Below are 19,009 nucleotides of genomic sequence, written 5' to 3'. Positions count from 1 at the left end.
TTTTCTGAGGGTTTTTTAATTTATATTTTCTTTTACAATATGACTAATATAGAAATGTGTTTTGCATGACTACACATGTATAACCTGTATCAAATTGCTTGCCTTCTCAATGAGGGGGATAAGGAGGGAGGAAGGGCGAATTTAAAAAGTTTTTAAAACAAATATAAAGGTTTTTTTTTTTTTTTCACATGTAATTGGGGAAAATGAAACATTAAATAACCTTTTTTTTTTTTTTTAAATTAGAGCCTAGAAGCAAAGGCCCTGGAGTTTCCCTAAGTTCCTTGAGCCCAGTGAGGCTGCTCTCCTTTCCTCTGGATCACCATGAGCCCTTCCTCTTGCATAAGCTTTGTCTAACCCAAATCCTTGCTATTGTGGTTTCTTTCCTGACCCAGATTGATGCCAAGAAGGACCAGCTTGCTGATGCCCGAAGAGATCTGAAAAGTGCCAAAGCTGAGGCCAAGGTCCTAAAGGATGTCAAGTCTAAAAAGTAGGTCCTCTGTGTGACCTTGGGCAAGTCACTAACCCCAGCCTCAAAAAGAAAAAAATAAAATAAAAAGTAGGTCCTGATGTTGAGGTGGCCTGCCAGGGCTAAGGGGGTTCATAGCAACGAGAGCCCAGGCGCGGGGAAGAGTGGGAGGCTGTGTGGTCAGAGGGTTTTTTTGGCATCTGATAATCAGGCTGAGTGACTGAGCTGTGAACAAAGCCTGTCCAGCAGATGTCATGAGAGGTGGGCACCTCTAAGTAATGCCCCGTGTTTACAGGGCGGTAGAAACTAAGAAGAAAGCTGTTCAGAGACTGGAGGAGCAGTTGATGAAACTGGAGGTTCAGGCCACAGACAGAGAGGAGAACAAACAGATTGCCTTGGGAACCTCCAAACTCAACTATTTAGATCCCAGGATCTCAGTTGCTTGGTAAGTATCTGCCCTCTATGTTGAGGAAGGTAAGGCCTTTTATACCCTTTTCAGAGGGATGCTGAGTCTGGGTACAGCTTCCTCCTTGCTTTTCTCACATTCCCTTCCCTTCTGAGAGACAGTAGTGAGGGCTTTGCTGAACTCTGCAACTCAGCTTTGGAAGAAGAGGCTCAGGGACACATTACCTTTTCTGAAGGCTGATCAGTCAAAAGTTCCCCTTTAACTCAAAGGAATAGGTTAATGCCAGCAACAACCAATATTTTTTTATTAGGATTGCTGCTTTTGAAATGGTTTTTCCTTTTTATTTTAAAATTTCCTGGAGAGACATTTAGGCTTATTAGGACTAAGAGCAAAACTCTATTATAGGAACTTTTATTTTCCAACAAATCATATAAGTTGGATTGTTGTTGGGTAGCATAACATAAGACATTCATTTGGCAACTTCCTTTTTTAGACCAGACCTGGGATTTCATAGGTATAGGAAATTGCTAGTGACAAAATTTCTTATCCCAATACAGACCAATACCTGCTCTGTGACTAACATTGCTGGGGTCAAAGGGAGATTGATTACCATGGCCAGAGTCCCAATATGTGTAATAAGTAATAGTATGTAAGATTACAGAGCTTTTTATAAAAGCAGACCTTGAGCCTAGCTCTTATTAACTCCATGATTGCCTCTCTAGCCTCTGGACCACAGTTCCCCTTCAATTTATCCATCCTGAAAATGAAAATCACAGTGCTATTTGATAAACATTAAAAAAAAAAAAAAACAAAACTATATCAGGGAAGAGTTAGTGAGAGAATAAAAAAAAACAACAACAACAAAGATAAACTCAGAAATGTACACAGAAGCTTTCATGGAATGGCATTCCAAAGATAACTACTACTGACAGTCTGAAGCTCTTTCCTTGGAGTGGGTTGTGTTTTTGTAATTTTGGCTTGATGGTGCTAAGTTTGTTCTCTGAAACAGCCACCATTATTTAAGAGGCATTTTGGTCTTTGGATTCTTTCTAATGGATCCTTAATTTGAAGTGGACATCAGGTTTGGACTTGTGTCTTTTCTCTCCAGGAGATCTCGTTAAATCTATTGATAAACAACTAATATTTGTCTCCTTTTTGTTTCTAGGTGTAAGAAGTGGGGAATCCCGATTGAGAAAATTTATAACAAAACCCAGCGAGAGAAGTTTGCCTGGGCCATTGACATGGCCGATAAAGACTATGAATTTTAGCTGTTTTTACAGGGTGAGGTTTTATGGGAAGGAAACAGGTTTGAGGAATATTAAGAAACTGTGAGCCTTACTTGCCCTTGTACTTGGGGGGAGGGGGTGGGGAAAGAAGGACAGCAAGTGGGCAAGGAAGTGTTAACAAGCCAACATCTTTGAGAAGAGAAAAACCTGGAAATATTCTAACAGAGAGCTGAGCCAGTTGTCCTATGGACAACTTATTTAAAAATATTTCAGATATCAAAATTCTAGCTGTATGATTTTTTTTTTTTTTCATTTTTGTTTTGTTTTGTTTTGTTTTGTTTTTAAGAGGGCGAGTGGATGGGAATTTGTCAACCTTCCGCCAGACAAATTCGCTATTTCACTGAAGAGTTTGGGTTCTTTAGCTACTGTATACGAAGTCCGATTATATTGGTGCGTTTTTACAGTTAGGGTTTTGCAATAACTTCTATATTTTAATAGAAAATGAACTCCTAACCCTTCCCTCCCACTTCCTTCTCCTCTCCCATTTCAGAAATTTAAAATTAAGTAAAACAGAAACCCAGCGCACCTGTTAGAGCTGTCACTATCGTCATGGGAATCAATTTTCATTTAGCTTGAAGCAATTGTGACATCGGCAGTGTTTCAGTTCAGACATCTGTTCACAGCAAAGCATGATGGGAAGATGCTTCCTGACTTGAGTGTTCCTTTTTAAATGTGAATTTTTATTTCTTTTAATTATTTTAAAATATTTAAACCTTTTTCTTGATCTTAAAGATCGTGTAGATTGGGGTTGGGAGGGATGAGGGATGAGTGAGTTTGAGAATAATGAAATAATCAGTGACTGAAACCATTTTCCCATCATTCTTTGTTCTGAGCATGTTCTGTACACTTCTAAAATACCACACTCTCTCTGTTTTGTTTTGTTTTGTTTTGTGTTGTTTTGTTGTTGTTTTGTTGTGTTTTTTGCGTTTTAACCCAATGTTTTTACTTGAAAGAGTCTATTGTGTATAAAAAGTAGTCACAGTCAATAATTCGAGGAAATGAGTATTTGGTCCCAAAAGGATAAAATATATTATATTTGGCTTTATGTTTTCTGTTGTGTAATTGTGTATAAATTAATAAAAATAATACATAAAAAGAGAATTTTATTTTGATGATTTTGTTTTTGTGTGTGTGGTTGTTTGTGTTTGTTGCGTATTATCTTTATTGTTTAGAGGCATGTAGTTGTGCTTAGAGTGGCAATAGACCATTTCCCACATCTTTCCTCAAGTATCTTCTATTTTTATCATGAATTCCCTTTTAATCAACTGTAGGTTATTTAAAATAAATTCCTACAACTTAACGGAATCTTGGTGTCTGTGTTTTCCTTGGTCAGCAGTATGGCATGGTTGGGCCTGGAGTGGGGCCTCCCAACTGCAGCCAGCCTCTCACCACAGGTCCCTGGCCCGGATCCGGGCAGAGTGAAGTCTTGGCTATGCTCTCTCCACAGTAATGTCATCGTGCTTGGCTGTGTGCACCTTTGGGGCAGTTAGGTCACACTAACCCACACAGGACTTTGGGGAACCCCTCTGGATGGGGATGAACTGTATGTGGAGGTGCCTGGGGGGTGTTGGGGTTCTTCTGCAGCTATGGAACCAAGAGAAAACCCAGGCAGAGAACACACACTGGCCCTTTGAATTTTAAGGTCTCTGCAGTCATCACTTCTCTCATTGGGTGCCGAAACTGGACTTTGTTCAGGATATAGACAGAGCTTGTAGCAGCACAGGTCCTACGTTGGCTTCCCCAAGGCAAGGCGTCTGTCAGAACTGGGCTGCCTCAAAGGTTCTCAGGGCTGGCGACTTAGAGCAAGGGAGGAAGGCTGGCCACTGGGGAAAGGTAGAGGGAGGAATCTCTGTCTGTATAAGGAAGAGCTTCCCAACAGCTCTCTGAGAATGGAGTGGGCTGACTCAGGAGTTAGAGATCTGTTATAAAGGATGGTTTGCTGACAATGTTTGAGCTGGACTAGAGACTTCTAGGGGGTCCCCTCCAGATTGACGATGTCCTAAGCAAACGCAGAGCACCCCAGCCCTAGGACTCATTCCCGGGCAAGGAAGATGCAAGTGGCCATTGTTGGAGGGAGGGTATTGAGGGCTCCAGAGCTTTTACGATCAGGCTGGCTCCGAGAGTCCTTGCCAGAATTTGGCCTAAAGAGACTCTTTTGTGTGAGTCAAGCCAACACTGAAGCCAAGAAAATTGGAGAGGCAGTATTACTGATGACCTTAACATCTGACCTGAAACCAGTCAAAGTGAGAACTTTGCTTTGACTTTGGATGATGATTGGGGTTTTTGGCTGCCTCTACACATGATGCCCCTGACACTTAAAATGTCTCTTCTTCTTTCCTATCATTCAAAGCTCAGCCCAAGTGCCACATTTTCCATGAAGCCTTTGTTGGCCATCCCAGGAAGGAGCACTTTCTCTTTCTTCTCTGAACTTACCATTTATTCATGTGGTATTTGGGGTACATGTACTGCCTTATGTTCTTGATTAACTTTTCCTCTGGATGTATATCTGATTTCCCTAACTATCATGCTAGTCCCTTCAGTGCAGAAGTCTCAAGTATTTTTTTCCTCTGCCTTCCCCATGCACCTTACGTCAGGAATGCTCCTTGAGATTTGAGATACACAACAGGCATGTGATGTTGAAAGCATTTGGAGACAATCGTTGTCACTGAATCATTCTGATATCAGCTCCCAAAGCTCAGGCTGTCCCTAGACTTCCCTTCCCCTCTGTTAGGGCTTTGTCACACTGGTATCAATGGCTATGATTTTCTAAGTTGTTGAAGCCCCCCCTTAATATTTTCTATCTGTACAACGTCACTTGACTGGATAACTTTCAGTCATTTCCTCCCTGCTGAGTAAAGTATGATTTTTTTTTTCAGCATAAGATTTGCTCTCTCCGATCATCCTGAACAGTTACACACACACACCCCACCAACAGATTTGATAAATAAGGCTATGGACTTCATCTCAGACATCTTAAATGTGCTTCTGGTTGTGGGTATATTGCCCACAACCCTGAGACCCTGTGTAAGGGAAGATGGGGGCTAATTCTGCCTAATTCCACCCTGTATCATCTCTTTTGTCCACAGCAATACTAATCCATAATGAAGCACTATATTTTGTATAGTTTCATTCTTTGTCTCTGCATCCCACGTGTCTGACATACAGTAAATACTTGATGATTGATTGATAGACTTTTCATAAGTGGAGTTTTTTAAATTTTCAGTAGTTATTTTTTCAAATATGTGTAAAAATAAATTTTCACTATTCATTTTTATGACTTTGTGTTCCAAAATTTTCTCCTTCCTTCCCTTATCTCACCCCTCCCCAAGATAAGCAGGTAATCTGATAGAAGTTAAATACGTACAATTCTTTTAAACATTTCCATATTTCTCATGTTGTGCAAGAAAAATCAGACCAAAAGGAGGAGGGGGGAAGCATGAAAAAGAAAAAAAGAAAACCATTAAAAATGAAAATATTAAACACACACACACACACACACACACACACACATGTTCACACATTCATAGTCAGTATTCATAGTTCTCCTTCTGCATGTGGTTGGCATTTTCCATTCCAACTCTATTGGAAAGGGCTACTACAAACATTTTTACATATATGGGTGCCTTTCCCCCTTTTATGATTTCATTGGACTACAGACCAATAGAGACACTGCTGGATCAAAGGGTATGCACTATTTGATAGCCCTTTAGACTTAGTTGCAAATTTCTCTCCAGAATGGTAAGATCAGTTTCACAACTCCACCAACAATGCATTAGTGTTTGCTTTCCTCATATCTTCTCCAACATGTCATTTTTTTCCTGTCAACATAGACAATCTGAGAAATATTAAATGATACCAGAGGGTTGTCATAATTTTCATTTCTCAAATCAATAATGATTTAAAGCATTTTTTCATATGACAAGAAATAGCTCTGATTTCTTCATCTGAAAATTGTTCATATCCTTTGACCATTTATCAATTGGGAAATGACTTGTATTCTTTCATAAGTGTTTATTGAAAACTTTGATTGGAAAATGACATCTGCATCCAGATATTATGATATTACTTTCATTTTTTTTCTCGTGGTTTTTCCTTTTGATTTTTCTTTCTCAACATGATTCATGGAAATATGTAAAAAATGAATGTGAATTTATACCCTAAGAAAAACAAAAAATAAGTATACTGAATTGGATTTGAATTTTTTTTTTTTTTTTTTTTTAATGGTAGAAGGAAAAAAGTGCTAGATTTCACTTAAAGGGTCTGGCTTTGAGTCTCCCACCTCCATGTCCATCTATAGTAATAAAAGAATGCATATGTAGTAATTATGCATTGTGCATATGCATACTACATATATGTATATATATGCCTCTATATAAATCTATATTTGATCCTCAATTCAACAGGAAGCCATTGGAGTTTCTTGATTGGGGGGGGGGGGAGGAAGGTTGCACATTGAGACCAGTAGTTGAGGAATAACACTGAAAGCAATGCAGGGAGACCAATCTGGAGGCTACTTTAATAATGTGTAAGGAGCGATGAGATACTGAAGTCCAGGGGCGGGCGTGTGAGTGGAAATAAAATCATCAAGACTTGGCAACTGGATTGGGATGGGGGAAGAGAGGGAGTGAAGAATCAGATGATTGAGGTTGTCCACCTGGATGATTCAGACTCAGGCAGTGAAGAGAAATAGGGAAGTTAGGAAGAGAGGTTTGGAAGAAAAGATGATGGGCTCTATTTTACCCTCAAGATGGTGACAATGGGACCAGAGCTCAGGCTATACATATATATGTGTGTGTGTGTGTGTATACACACACATGTACATAGGTATGTATACCTGGAAATCATCTTCATTGAAGTAATATTTAAACCCAAGGGAATTTATAAGATCATAAAGATTTTAAAGAGAAGAGAATCTGGGAACAATGCTGAATAACATCCATAGTGGGAGAAGAATTTGAAAGCTAGTTCAACTAGGTGGGAGAACCAAGGGAAAATGATATAACAATCAAAGAGAAGAAAGTGGGCAGGAGGAGAGAAGTCTAGGAGGATGAAGACCAAAAAAGCCCTTAAATTTGATAATTAAAAGGTCACTAGTCACTTTGGAGGACAGTTTTAATGGTCATTGGGGAGTGATTAAGGGAAGGTTTTTAAACATGGACACAATGTGATCAAAGATTAACTTGATGACTTCTACAGATTAGACTGGGGTTAGGGGATGGTGAAGAAACAGAGAGTCCAAATAGGAATCTGCTTTTCAGTAGTTCAGTCTAAAAGTGATGAGAACTATCAAGATGATGGTTATGTGAATATAAAGAAGGGAGATGAAAGCAAAATATTTTTGAGGTAGAATACAGAGAATTTATCATTTGGTCAAATGATTGAAGAGAAGATGGGAGATAGACTCATGAAGCCAGATGTCAAACTGTTGTACAAAGCAAGAATATATATTTTTTAATATTGGTTAAAAGGCAGTAAGGAGGCACATTGGACCAAGAATCAAAAAGACCTGAATTTTAATCCAGCCTCAGATACTTCTTGTGTGACTTTGGGTGAGTCACTTAACCTGTTTGTCTCAGTTTTAACATAATAGCATCTGTCTCCCTGCTTTGTTCTAAGGATAAAAAGATAATTTGTAAACTACTTTGCAAACTTCAAAGTGCTATGTCAATGCTAGCCATTATAACTCTTTTCATTTATTTGTGTTGTTTTTATTTTTAATTATGGTTCTATTAAAAAAAATTGATCAGTGGAACAGAGTAGATATACAACATACAGAACAAACATAGTAACATGGTGTTCAATAAGCCCAAAGACCTCAAATACTGGCCTAAGGCTCATTATTTAACAAAAACTGGTAGGAAAATCTAAGATAAACTGAGAATGGGCATGTGAAACAGACATAAAAGCTGAATTACAAACAAATTCCAAAAGTAAGGAAGAAATTACTTTTCAGACCTAGGAGAAGAGTTTATGGCCAAACAAGCATCAGAGAAGATCACAGAAGATAAACAATTTTGGTCATATAAAGTTTTTGCACAAACAATGCGGTTAGAATGAAAACAAATAACTGGGACAGAGTATAGAGAGGAGAACTTTGAAGCAAATATCTCTGACAAAAGTTTTCTCATGTGCAAAATAAGGAACTAATGTTAAAATATGTGACTAAAAGCCATTCCCAATTGATAGATGGTCAAAGAATAGACAGTCTTCAAAGGAAGAAAAAAGAAGATTCATTAGTTTTCCAGCAGTCTGGATAACCTTATTTGCTTTATCAAATTTGGCAACCTGATAGGTAAAAGACGAAACTACAGAATTACTTTAATATTTCTCTATTTCTCAAATTTTTTCATATGGTTGGTAGCTTGTACCAATTTACAGCCATTTTGAAAAGCAGTTTGGAATTATGACCCCCTCAAAGTTACTAAAGTGTAATGGCGATAAACTGGAACCTTTCCCTGTAAGATCAGGAGTGAAACAAGGTTGCCCACTATCACCATTACTATTCAATATAGTACTAGAAACTCTAGCCTTGGCAAAAGAGCTGAGAAAGATTCAAGGAATTAGAGTAGGTAATTAGGAAATCAAACTGTCACTCTTTGCAGATGACATGATGGTATACTTAGAGAACCCCAAAGATTCTGCTAAAAAGCTATTAGAAATAATTCAGAACTTTAGCAAAGTTGCAGGATACAAAATAAACCCACATAAATCCTCAGCATTTTTATACATTACCAACACAATCCAAGAGCAAGAGATACAAAGAGAAATTCCATTCAAAATTCAAAATAACGGTCGATAGTATAAAATATTCAGGAAAATATCTACCAAAGGAAAGTCAGGAATTATATGAGCAAAATTACAAAACACTTGCCACAAAAATAAAGTCAGATTTAAATAATTGGAAAGACACTGAGTGCTCTTGGATAGGCCGAGCGAATATAATCAAGATGACAATACTCCCTAAACTAATCTATTTATTTAGTGCTATACCAATCAGATTCCCAAAAAAACTATTTTAATGACCTAGAAAAAATAATAAAATTCATATGGAAGAATAAAAGATCGAGAATTTCAAAGGAAGTAATGAAAAAAAAAATCAAATGAAGGTGGCCTAGCTGTACCTGATCTAGAACTATATTATAAAGCAGCAATCACCAAAACCATTTGGTATTGGCTAAGAAATAGACTAGTTGATCAGTGGACTAGGTTAGGTTCACAGGACAAGATAGTGAATAAACATAGCTATCTAGTGTTTGAAAAACCCAAAGATCCCAACTTTTGGGATAAGAATTCATTATTTGACAAATACTACTGGGAAAACTGGAAATTAGTATGGCAGAAACTAGGCATGGACCCACATTTAACACCACATTCTAAGATAAGATCAAAATGGGTCCATGATTTAGGCATAAAGAACAACATCATAAATAAATTAGAGGAACATAGGATAGTTTACCTCTCAGACTTGTGGAGGAAGAAGGAATTTGTGACCAAAGGAGAACTAGAGACCATTATTGATCACAAAATAGAAAATTTTGATTACATCAAATGAAGAAGCTTTTGTACAAATAAAACTAATGCAAACAAGATTAGAAGGGAAGTAACAAATTGGGAAAACATTTTTACAGTTAAAGGTTCTGATAAAGGCCTCATCTCCAAAATATACAGAGAACTGACTTTATAAGAAATCAAGCCATTCTCCAATTGATAAATGGTCAAAGGATATGAACAGACAATTTTCAGATGATGAAATTAAAACTATTTCCGCTCATATGAAAGAGTGTTCCAAATCACTATTGATCAGAGAAATGCAAATTAAGACAACTCTGAGGTATCATTACACACCTGTCAGATTGGCTAAGATGACAGGAACAAATAACAATGAATGTTGGAGGGGCTGTGGGAAAACTGGGACACTGATGCATTGTTGGTGGAGTTGTGAAAGAATCCAACCATTCTGGAAAGCAAACTGGAATTATGCCCAAAAAGTTATCAAAATGTGCATACCCTTTGACCCAGACATACTACTACTGGGCTTATATCCCAAGGAAATACTAAAGAAGGGAAAGGGACCTGTATGTGCCAAAATGTTTGTGGCAGCCCTTTTCATAGTGGCTAGAAGCTGGAAGTTGAATGGATTCCCATCAATTGGAGAATGGTTGGGTAAATTATGGTATATGAAGGTTATGGAATATTATTGCTCTGTAAGAAATGACCAACAGGATGAATACAGAGAGCCTTGGAGAGACTTACATCAACTGATGCTGAGTGAAATGTGCAGAACTAGGAGATCATTATACACTTCAACAACAATACTGTATGGGGATGTATTCTGATGGAAGTGGATATCTTCAACATAGAGAAGAGCTAATCCAATTCCAATTGATCAATGATGGACAGAATCAGCTACACCCAGAAAAGGAACACTGGGAAATGAGTGTAAACTGTGAGCATTTTTTTGTTTTTCTCCCCAGGTTATTTTTACCTTCTGAATCCAATTCTTCCTTTGCAACAACAACAACAACAAAATTCGGTTCTGCACATATATATTGTACCTAGGATATATTATAATGTATTTAATATGTACGGGAATGCCTGCCATCTAGAGGAGGGGGTGGAGGGAAGGAGGGGAAAAATTCGGAACAGAAGAAGTACAAGGGATAATGTTGTAAAAAGTTACTTATGCATATGTACTGTCAAAAAATGTTATAATTATAAAATTCATTTTAAAAAAAGTTACTAAAGTGTGCATACCCTTGATCCACCATAGCACTTGACTTGTATCCCTAAAGAAATCAAAAAAAGAGGAAAAGGATAGATGGATAGATAGATATAACTTTTTATAGTACCCCAAAATTAGAAAGTAAGGGAATACAAACCTATTAGGAGATAGCTAAACAAATTATGGTATAGGAATTAATGGAATAGTTTAAAAATTGGCAAAATTGACATTTTCAGAGGAAACCAGAATGATCTCTGAACTGTAAAGTGACCAGAAGAACATTTATAAAATAACATTTTAGAACAAAATAACTTTGAAAGATGTTAGAATCCTGATCAATGCCATGATAAATCTTGAGGCCAAAGGACTGAAGCTGAAACACACTACCCACCAGAAGCCAGAAGTAATGACCTTAAATAAGATGCATTTTGAGACAGAGTTAATGTGAGATTTTGTTTTGCTGGAGTATGTATATTTATTACAGAGGTGTCTTTTTCTTTTGTTGTTGTACAATGAAGTGGGGTTGAGAGTAGCAGTGGAAGGGAAAGATAGTAAATGCTTATAAAAATAAATGTTATATTTAATATGTATAAGACTGCCTGCCATCTAGAGGAGGGGATGGAGGGAGGAAAAGGAAAAGTCGGAACAGAAGTGAGTGCAAGGAATAATGTAAGGGATAAGTAAACAAACTATACCATGTTATTAAAAAAATGTTAAAAAAAACAACAACAAAAAGGACTCAAAGATGAAATTTGGAACATGAGAATAACAATGACAAGGATCCCAGAAATAAAATATGCGGGTCCAGAAAAAGGGAGCTCAATGGAAGAAAGCAGTTTAGGACTCATTTGTAAATTATAGTAGAATGATGAAAAACAAAAGGCAATCCTTTGGAGACACTACAGAGGAGACACAATCCCTTCATCCTTAAAATTAACAGTTTAATCAAAGAATCAAGCTGTAAATACTTTCTTGTCCAGCCTCCTCTTCATCTGTCCCTTCCTCTTCTCCACTTTCACTAGTCTCTGCCTCTCCTGAAGACCATGCTTTTCCTAAACCCTGCTTCCCTTCACTCCCTACCCAGCCCTTGGCATAATATCCAGCCACACATTAGGAGCTTAATGTTTGCTTGTTGACTTCCTAACCTCCACCTCTCTATGTCACAGCCTAGACAGCGATCTTTCTCTACTTCTAGTCCTCTAGCCACAATTCTCTCTTCTGCCACATTGCAAGGAGGAGGTAGGGCAGTCCACTTTTCAGCAGTGCCCCCATCCCTCTAATTGCCCCTTCGTAACTCTTATTGCCCTACTGTATTATCTTTCCCTATTAGAATATAAGACTATCGAGACTTGTTTTTGAATTTGAACCCATTAGGTTCACCATGAACATTAGGTTCATCACAAGATCCAATCATAAGGTATTTTTCATTCATTCATCTGTTCATTCCTTTTAATGCTGGGATTCTGAAATTCCGTGCTCTATTTTATCCTTTTTAGCTAAGTTTCCAAATAAGCTCCAGCTCTGTTCCTAGAAAGAAAGGCTTCATTTAAAAGGTACCCAGTAAATGGAATGGGGTTTGCTGAGACATTTTCCCTTCCCAGATGAGACTTGGACATGAAAAGGGGAAATCCCTTCTTCCCCTTTCCCCTTTCTTTTTCCCCCTATCCCTTCAATTCCCCTCCCTTTCTGGTTTCTCAGAAAGAACTGGTTTCTGGATCATTCATTCAATCAATCAACAAACATTAAGCACCAACTGTTGTCAGGCACGGTAATAGAAGTAAAACGTGAGGCAATCCTTTTCCTCAAGGGGCTTACTACCTTCATTGGGATATAGTTATTTCACAGAACAATCAATACAGGATGATAAAAAAAAATTAATAAAAGTAGGTACCAGTCCCTGGAAGAAGTAGCAAAGTCCTCCTGTAAGCACCTTGGAAACAGGATTTTTAAATTTTGTATTTTATCCCCAACATCTACTGTAGTGTCTTCCACAAAGGCAGCCTGAATTGAACTAAACTAAACAAAATTAATTAAATGAGTTTAATGGACAGATTCCAGTATGTAAAACGGAGAGGCTGGACTTAGTAGATGGCCTCTGAAGTCCCAGGTTCTAGAAGTATGAGCCCATGGAATAGTTGATTAATGGATGACTATTGAGTAGTGGGTAAAGTCTCATTTTATTGTACCTTCTGCTCTAATGGGGATCCTGAAGGAGGGTACAGATGTAAGGGAGGACATTGGAATGAAGAGAGATTGGGAGAGGTTTTCTGTAGATGATGGGGTTTTGGTTGGGTAATAGCCCCAACCAAAGCCCTCTGTAAACTATTATATAATAAGTGTATTAGATAGATGTAAACGAAATTCCTTCAAGATGAAGGACCCCTAATAATGAATATGAAGAATTAACTGACTGAATCTTAGAAACATGAGACAAATTTATTTGAATTGATGCAAAATGAAATAAGGAGAACCAAAAGAACAATATGCACAATGATTACAACAGCATTATTGAAAAGATGGCTAAAAGGAAACTAAACTGAGTTACTGAAAACAAAAACTAATGATCCTGGAGGAGAGAAAATTAAATAAAACATTGTATATATTATCATATAGGTCTTCATGGTTAATTTTTTTTTTTTTTGTTACTAGGGAGGACTTCCATAAGGGAAGTGACAGGAAGTGAGGGAGGGTAACTGTTTCCAGATGTGATTATGATTTTTTTTAAAAAGGCATCAATAAAAATTTTGTTAAAAAAGTTAATGGCATCTGCAAACCCCCATTGACTTCCTTTAATGTGCAGGCCATGTATACATTTAAAGCCTCCCACTCCATTTCCATCCTGAGTCAGTTCCTGAGAGTGAAAGGGGGAAGGGAGGTCAGCTGTATATATCCATTCACTTCCCTCTGTGTGAGGTAAAAGTTTTATCTCTAAGGAAACATACTCTTCCAGGCTTCAAGGGGCTCCTTTCATCCTACTATCCCTAGAGTTGGCAAGCGGGTCCATGAACTCTTCCTCATCCATCATATAACTTCCTTGACTTTGATGGTATTTCTCCCCTTTCTGTCCTCCCACACTGAATTTCCCTATCAATTTAGACAGTTACCTGAATAGTGACTCTGGGATGAGACAGATCCACGCCCCTCAGAAAGCAAACAGTAGGGTCAGTGGTCTGTTTGGAAGGGGTCAATAGAGCAGGTTTATCCACTGTATTGTAAGCCTCCTTCATCCCTGGGTCAGTTCTGACTTTGGGTCCTTCCTGATCTATTCTGTTTAGCTTTAAACATTTACCTGTCTCCCCCCCCCTTACATTTTCCTAATTTCCTAATTAGGCAACCCTTGACTCTGAGGTCCTCCCTGGTGAAAGTTGGCTGCTGTCCTTTGTTCCTGAAGAAGGTCAAAATGACATCACTTTGTTAGAATCAAGTTACATTGTGACTGACTATGGCTGATCAGACCCATAATGCTCAGAATGCTCTGCCACAAAGTCCGATGAACATTTGGGGTGACTTCTCTAACTTTGCACATCTTGAGCTTCTTTTGAGCCAGTTCAATTCTCACAGAGGGCAGAACCTTCTCTGATATGGACACACCATGCCAGCAGTTCCCATGTCATGCAGTCAATTCTAAATTTCTTTAGAGACCTTGAGAATGTCCTTATATCACTTTTATTGACCACCTTGTGAGTGTTTGCCCTGGAGGGGGGGCTCTCCATAAAATAATCCTTTTGGTAAATGTACAAGATGAAAAACTATCTAAGAAAAGCCCTAATACATTTTAGGGCTTTTGTTGTTTCCTTTTTGACTAAAGGAGTGGAACAAGATGATCTCTATCTTCCTAACTCTAATTCTGCGAGACAGGTATAGCATTTGGGAAATGTCCTCTCAAATGTCTGTGTACATCTGCTCCAATCCCACGCCTATGCAAATAAAACGGGAGATGTGTGAGAGAGAAAGCTAAAGGCAGTAGGGGAGAGGGAAAAAGCAAACCAGAATCCAAGCAGGATCAGCTAAAGGCTGAACTCTCTGTTGGGGAAATAGCTGCACCTGGAGATTCTAGCTCAAGGACCAAAGAAGCTCCCTGGGTGCTAGGAAACTTCCCTCTGAGGCCTGTTGTGTGCCTGGTTTTCTAAGAAAGGGCTACCTGGTCACGTGATGCCGGCATGGCGGTGTTTGCAGATTTGAACCTGAAGAAGGGCTCTGACACAAAAGCGCTTAAGGGGCTTCTAGAGGAAGCCGCTCATCTTGGGTTTTCCATTGTTGCCATTAATCATGTGGTGGACTTTAAGGAAAAGAAACAGGAAATTGACAGACCAATAGTTCCCTCAGAGCTTTTTTCATCTTTACCTATTGTACAGGGGAAATCAAAACCAATTAAAATTTTAAGTAGACTGGCACTTATAGTATCAGATCCATCTCATTGCAATGTTCTGAGAGCAACATCTTCTCGTGTCAAGCTTTATGACATTGTTGCAGTCTTTCCTAAGACAGAAAAACTTTTCCATGTTGCTTGCACAAGTTTAGATGTGGATTTGGTGTGCATATCAGTAACAGAGAAATTGCCATTTTATTTCAGAAGACCTCCCATTAATGTGGCAATTGAGCGAGGCATAGGCTTTGAAATTTCTTATTCTCCTGCCATCAAAGACTCCACAATGAGAAGATACACCATTTCCAATGCTCTCAGTCTGATGCAGATCTGCAAAGGGAAGAATGTAATTGTATCTAGTGGTGCAAAAAGGCCTTTAGAAATAAAGAGGACCATATGAAGTAGCAAACTTAGGTTTGTTGTTTGGTCTCTCTGAAAGTGATGCTAAGGCAGCAGTGTCCACAAATTGCAGAGCAACACTTCTTCATGGAGAGACTAGAAAAACTGCTTTTGGTATTATTTATACAACAAAGAAACCAAGAACAACTGAGGAGGATGACAGTGTTCCAGCCTGCAAAAAAGCCAAGTGTGAGAACTGACTAAAAGAGGCATCTGAACTTTAACCAGCACATCCCTCTCCTCTCATTGGCTGTCACCACCAGTCATGAAGAAAAGACTTTGCCAGGCTCTCTGCTTGAATTTTATTTTGAAATTAATCAATTTATGAAACTTTTTTTTGTGTCCAAGTTAATAAAAAAAAGGAAAGAATAAAAGGAAGAAGACTAATGAACGACCACTAATAACCATAGTATCAGTTAATTTAGATGTCTCATAGTGGAATCCTGGGGTCAAAATGTATGAACATTTTAGTAACTTCTGTTCCACGATTTCAAATTGTTTCAGACAAAGCAGCAAATTTATAGCTCCATGAGCAATGAATTAACTTGCTGAGATAAGTTGAGGATCTATTGATTGCAAAATCAACCAAATTAAACAGTGCAGAGATAATTATCTATGGAGTTTCATTACACATAGCACAGGTTTTTCTGTATTAAAAAAAAGGAGAGAGAACCTAGAGTATGACCTTCAACAAACTCATATAAGAATGTCAGCAACATAGACAGCTAGGTTGGCACAGTGGATAGAGTGCCAGGCCTGGATTCAAGAACTTTCTCAATTCAAAACTGGCTTAAGACAGTAGCTGGGTGACCCTGAGCCAATCACTTAGCCTGTTTGTCTCAGTTCCTTCTTCTGTAAAATGAGCTCAAGATGGACATAACAAACCATTCAAGTATCTTTTCCAAGAAAATCCTAAATGAGATCATGAAGAGTGAACACAGCTGAAAAATGACTGAACAGCAAAAAGTAGTAAAATTTTACAGAACACAGGAGGGGAAGAATATGTTACACGTGTTTGGAAACAGGAAGACAATAAGATCACCTACAAGCTGGTCAACATAGGAGCTATGGCTTCTTTCCTAGCCTGATTATGTATGTATGTCTCTAATCCTATAGAATCATTTTTTTTTACCCTCCCATATCACTCAGGTACCAATCCATCTCTTTCCTCCCCATGACTCTTAAAGTTTTTCTCAATAGTATTCTATTTCTCCAAATACATGCAAAAATAGTTTTCAACATTCATCTTTGCAAAATCTTGTGTTCCAAAATTTTCCCCTTCCCTTTCCCTCTACAAGAGAGTAAGTAATCCGAATTACATTAAAATGTGCAGTTCTTCTAAACATGGTTCCCTATTCATGATGAATAGGGAGAAAAATCAAGAAAAATCAAATCAAAGTACTCCTAAGCTTCTTGAAGAAGTTTTTCTTGTCAATGATGGAGGGGCTTTAGGAAGTCAGGCACAGGGCCAGTAACCTTGTTGGTGGAAATGCATATTGGTCCATTCATTCTGGAAGCCAGTTTGTAATGATGCTATAATAGCGTTTGGGAAGTACTGGGTGCATTGCTAAAAGGTGCACTTAGTAACAGAGGCAATCAATCACCTCTGGCTGGTTCACTTGCCCTCTGCTGAGAGAGACAGGGGACTTGGGGAGGGAGAAGGGTGTATCATGTGATCTGTTAGCAAACTGAGGGAAGTACATTGTTTAGCCACCAGAGGGTACTCGAGTTACCTGTGAGCAGTCTATTCACTACCTATCCCCCCCCCCATTCTCTCTCATCCCATATGCAACTGTAGCACAGCAGATCTGATCCCAAATATACTTGAAAATTACACAAAATGCAAAATTTCTCCTCCAATAACTGGAGCCCCCATTTCTACACCCACATGCACAAAGGACTAGATTCATACCCCACTTAATCCTAAGACTCCAAACTCATAGGATTCACCATTTGCAATTAATGTCCCTGTATTTTAACATAAATAACATAAGAAATTCAAATCAACAATAAAACTAAGCTCCATATAGCAGGCCATAATAACACTGAAATCTGGGTTGATTTTTTTCTTTTCTTCCTAATTCCCTTTCTTGCAGGGGAATGGAAATGAACAGGAGCTTCCTCATAATGCTTTCAGGAAGCAGAAGTAGAGAAAGAAACTATGGAACAATCCTGTTTTACTTCACCTTTGGCAGTTTCTAATTTCATCCCAAACTATACCCTACAATCTTTCTGGACTCAATTCCTTTCCACTTTCTCTGGTCATCATTCATATCCATAAATACATATACAGATACATACACATGTATGCATACTACATATACAACCTCCCACATAGATATGCATCCTAAATGTATATATTCACATACATGTATGTGTAACGTGCTGTTGTCTCCAGAAGCTGCCGATCGTTCTCAATCACTCTTGGGGAGGAGATCTGCTATGTCAACTCAAATCTCTCAAACAGATTCTTCTTCCTGTAGAGAGCCGACACAATTCTGGCCTAGAGCAGAGACTCCCTATCTCTGGAGTGCTGCCCTCTTTTATTCTCCCAGAGAATGGGCATGGGATAATGCAAGGGCTTCTGGGAAAAATTACTTCAACCAATGAACTTGCTCCTCTTAAGCATGCAAGCTCCTCCCCAGTAAAGGCCGGAACTAAAGAATTGTCAAGTACCGACTTAGCACTTAGTAAGAACCTAATATCTCATTATCTCATTAGCACCTAGTAAGAACCTAACATCTCCCCCTTTCTTTTGATTTAGAACATAAGGTGGTTATGACCTTGAAACACAAATCCATCAATATGGGAGGCATTACACATAATTACATAGATTACATAAACACATAGTAACATAGTTACACATGCTAGAAGTATGTAACAAATAACATGATCAAATAATCATAAATTGAGAATTTATAAATGTCCTTAAGTGCATTGTCCATTAGTCTCATCTTGTGTTAGGAAATCCAATGATTCCTGCTGGTTTTTAAAGTTCTTTAACAGTCTTCTTATTAGCCATGCTCTTTTAGTGTCAGATGTTTCTTAGATTTTCTCCTTTGTTTTGAGGTCTTTCTCTTTTTCTGTCTCTCTCCAGGCACTTGTTGCCACCTATCTGTTTCCTTCTTCATCTTTTTCCTTCTGTCTGTTAAAATACAAGCAAACCCTCTCCCCCAGGCAGTTAACCTATCTAATTTCTTTCTATTTACCACTTTCTAAATCTCTTCTCATCATCTGGCAATTACATTGGAGTTGTTTGCACTGGACACAGCCCTGTTGGTTTAAAAGGCCTGTATTCTCCCTAAGTGTAATCCATTTTTGCAATCTGATTGCCTTTTGGCTGACTTATCAGGTAATCCCTTTC

At 38.3% G+C, this 19,009-nt stretch overlaps 1 protein-coding gene and 1 pseudogene across 1 annotated transcript in view; both read left to right on the top strand.

Moving 5' to 3' along the window:
• TOP1 (DNA topoisomerase I) overlaps positions 1 to 3,241 on the top strand; it is a 106,332-nt gene extending 103,091 nt beyond the window's left edge. Inside the window, exons 19-21 of the mRNA XM_074292657.1 lie at positions 393 to 487; positions 762 to 911; positions 2,038 to 3,241. Of these exons, the coding sequence (XP_074148758.1) occupies positions 393 to 487; positions 762 to 911; positions 2,038 to 2,140 (348 nt within the window). The 3' untranslated portion in view covers positions 2,141 to 3,241. The remainder of the gene's footprint in view (positions 1 to 392; positions 488 to 761; positions 912 to 2,037) is intronic.
• An 11,786-nt stretch (positions 3,242 to 15,027) lies between these two features.
• On the top strand, positions 15,028 to 16,019 carry LOC141557245 (ribonuclease P protein subunit p30 pseudogene; annotated as a pseudogene).
• The last annotated feature ends 2,990 nt before the right edge of the window (positions 16,020 to 19,009 follow it).

This window comes from Sminthopsis crassicaudata, chromosome 2 (genome assembly GCF_048593235.1).
Source record: "Sminthopsis crassicaudata isolate SCR6 chromosome 2, ASM4859323v1, whole genome shotgun sequence".
NCBI classification, from domain to species: Eukaryota; Metazoa; Chordata; class Mammalia; order Dasyuromorphia; family Dasyuridae; genus Sminthopsis; species Sminthopsis crassicaudata.
Note: the sequence above shows the minus strand (reverse complement) of the source record. Positions and strands in the feature narration are given on the sequence as shown.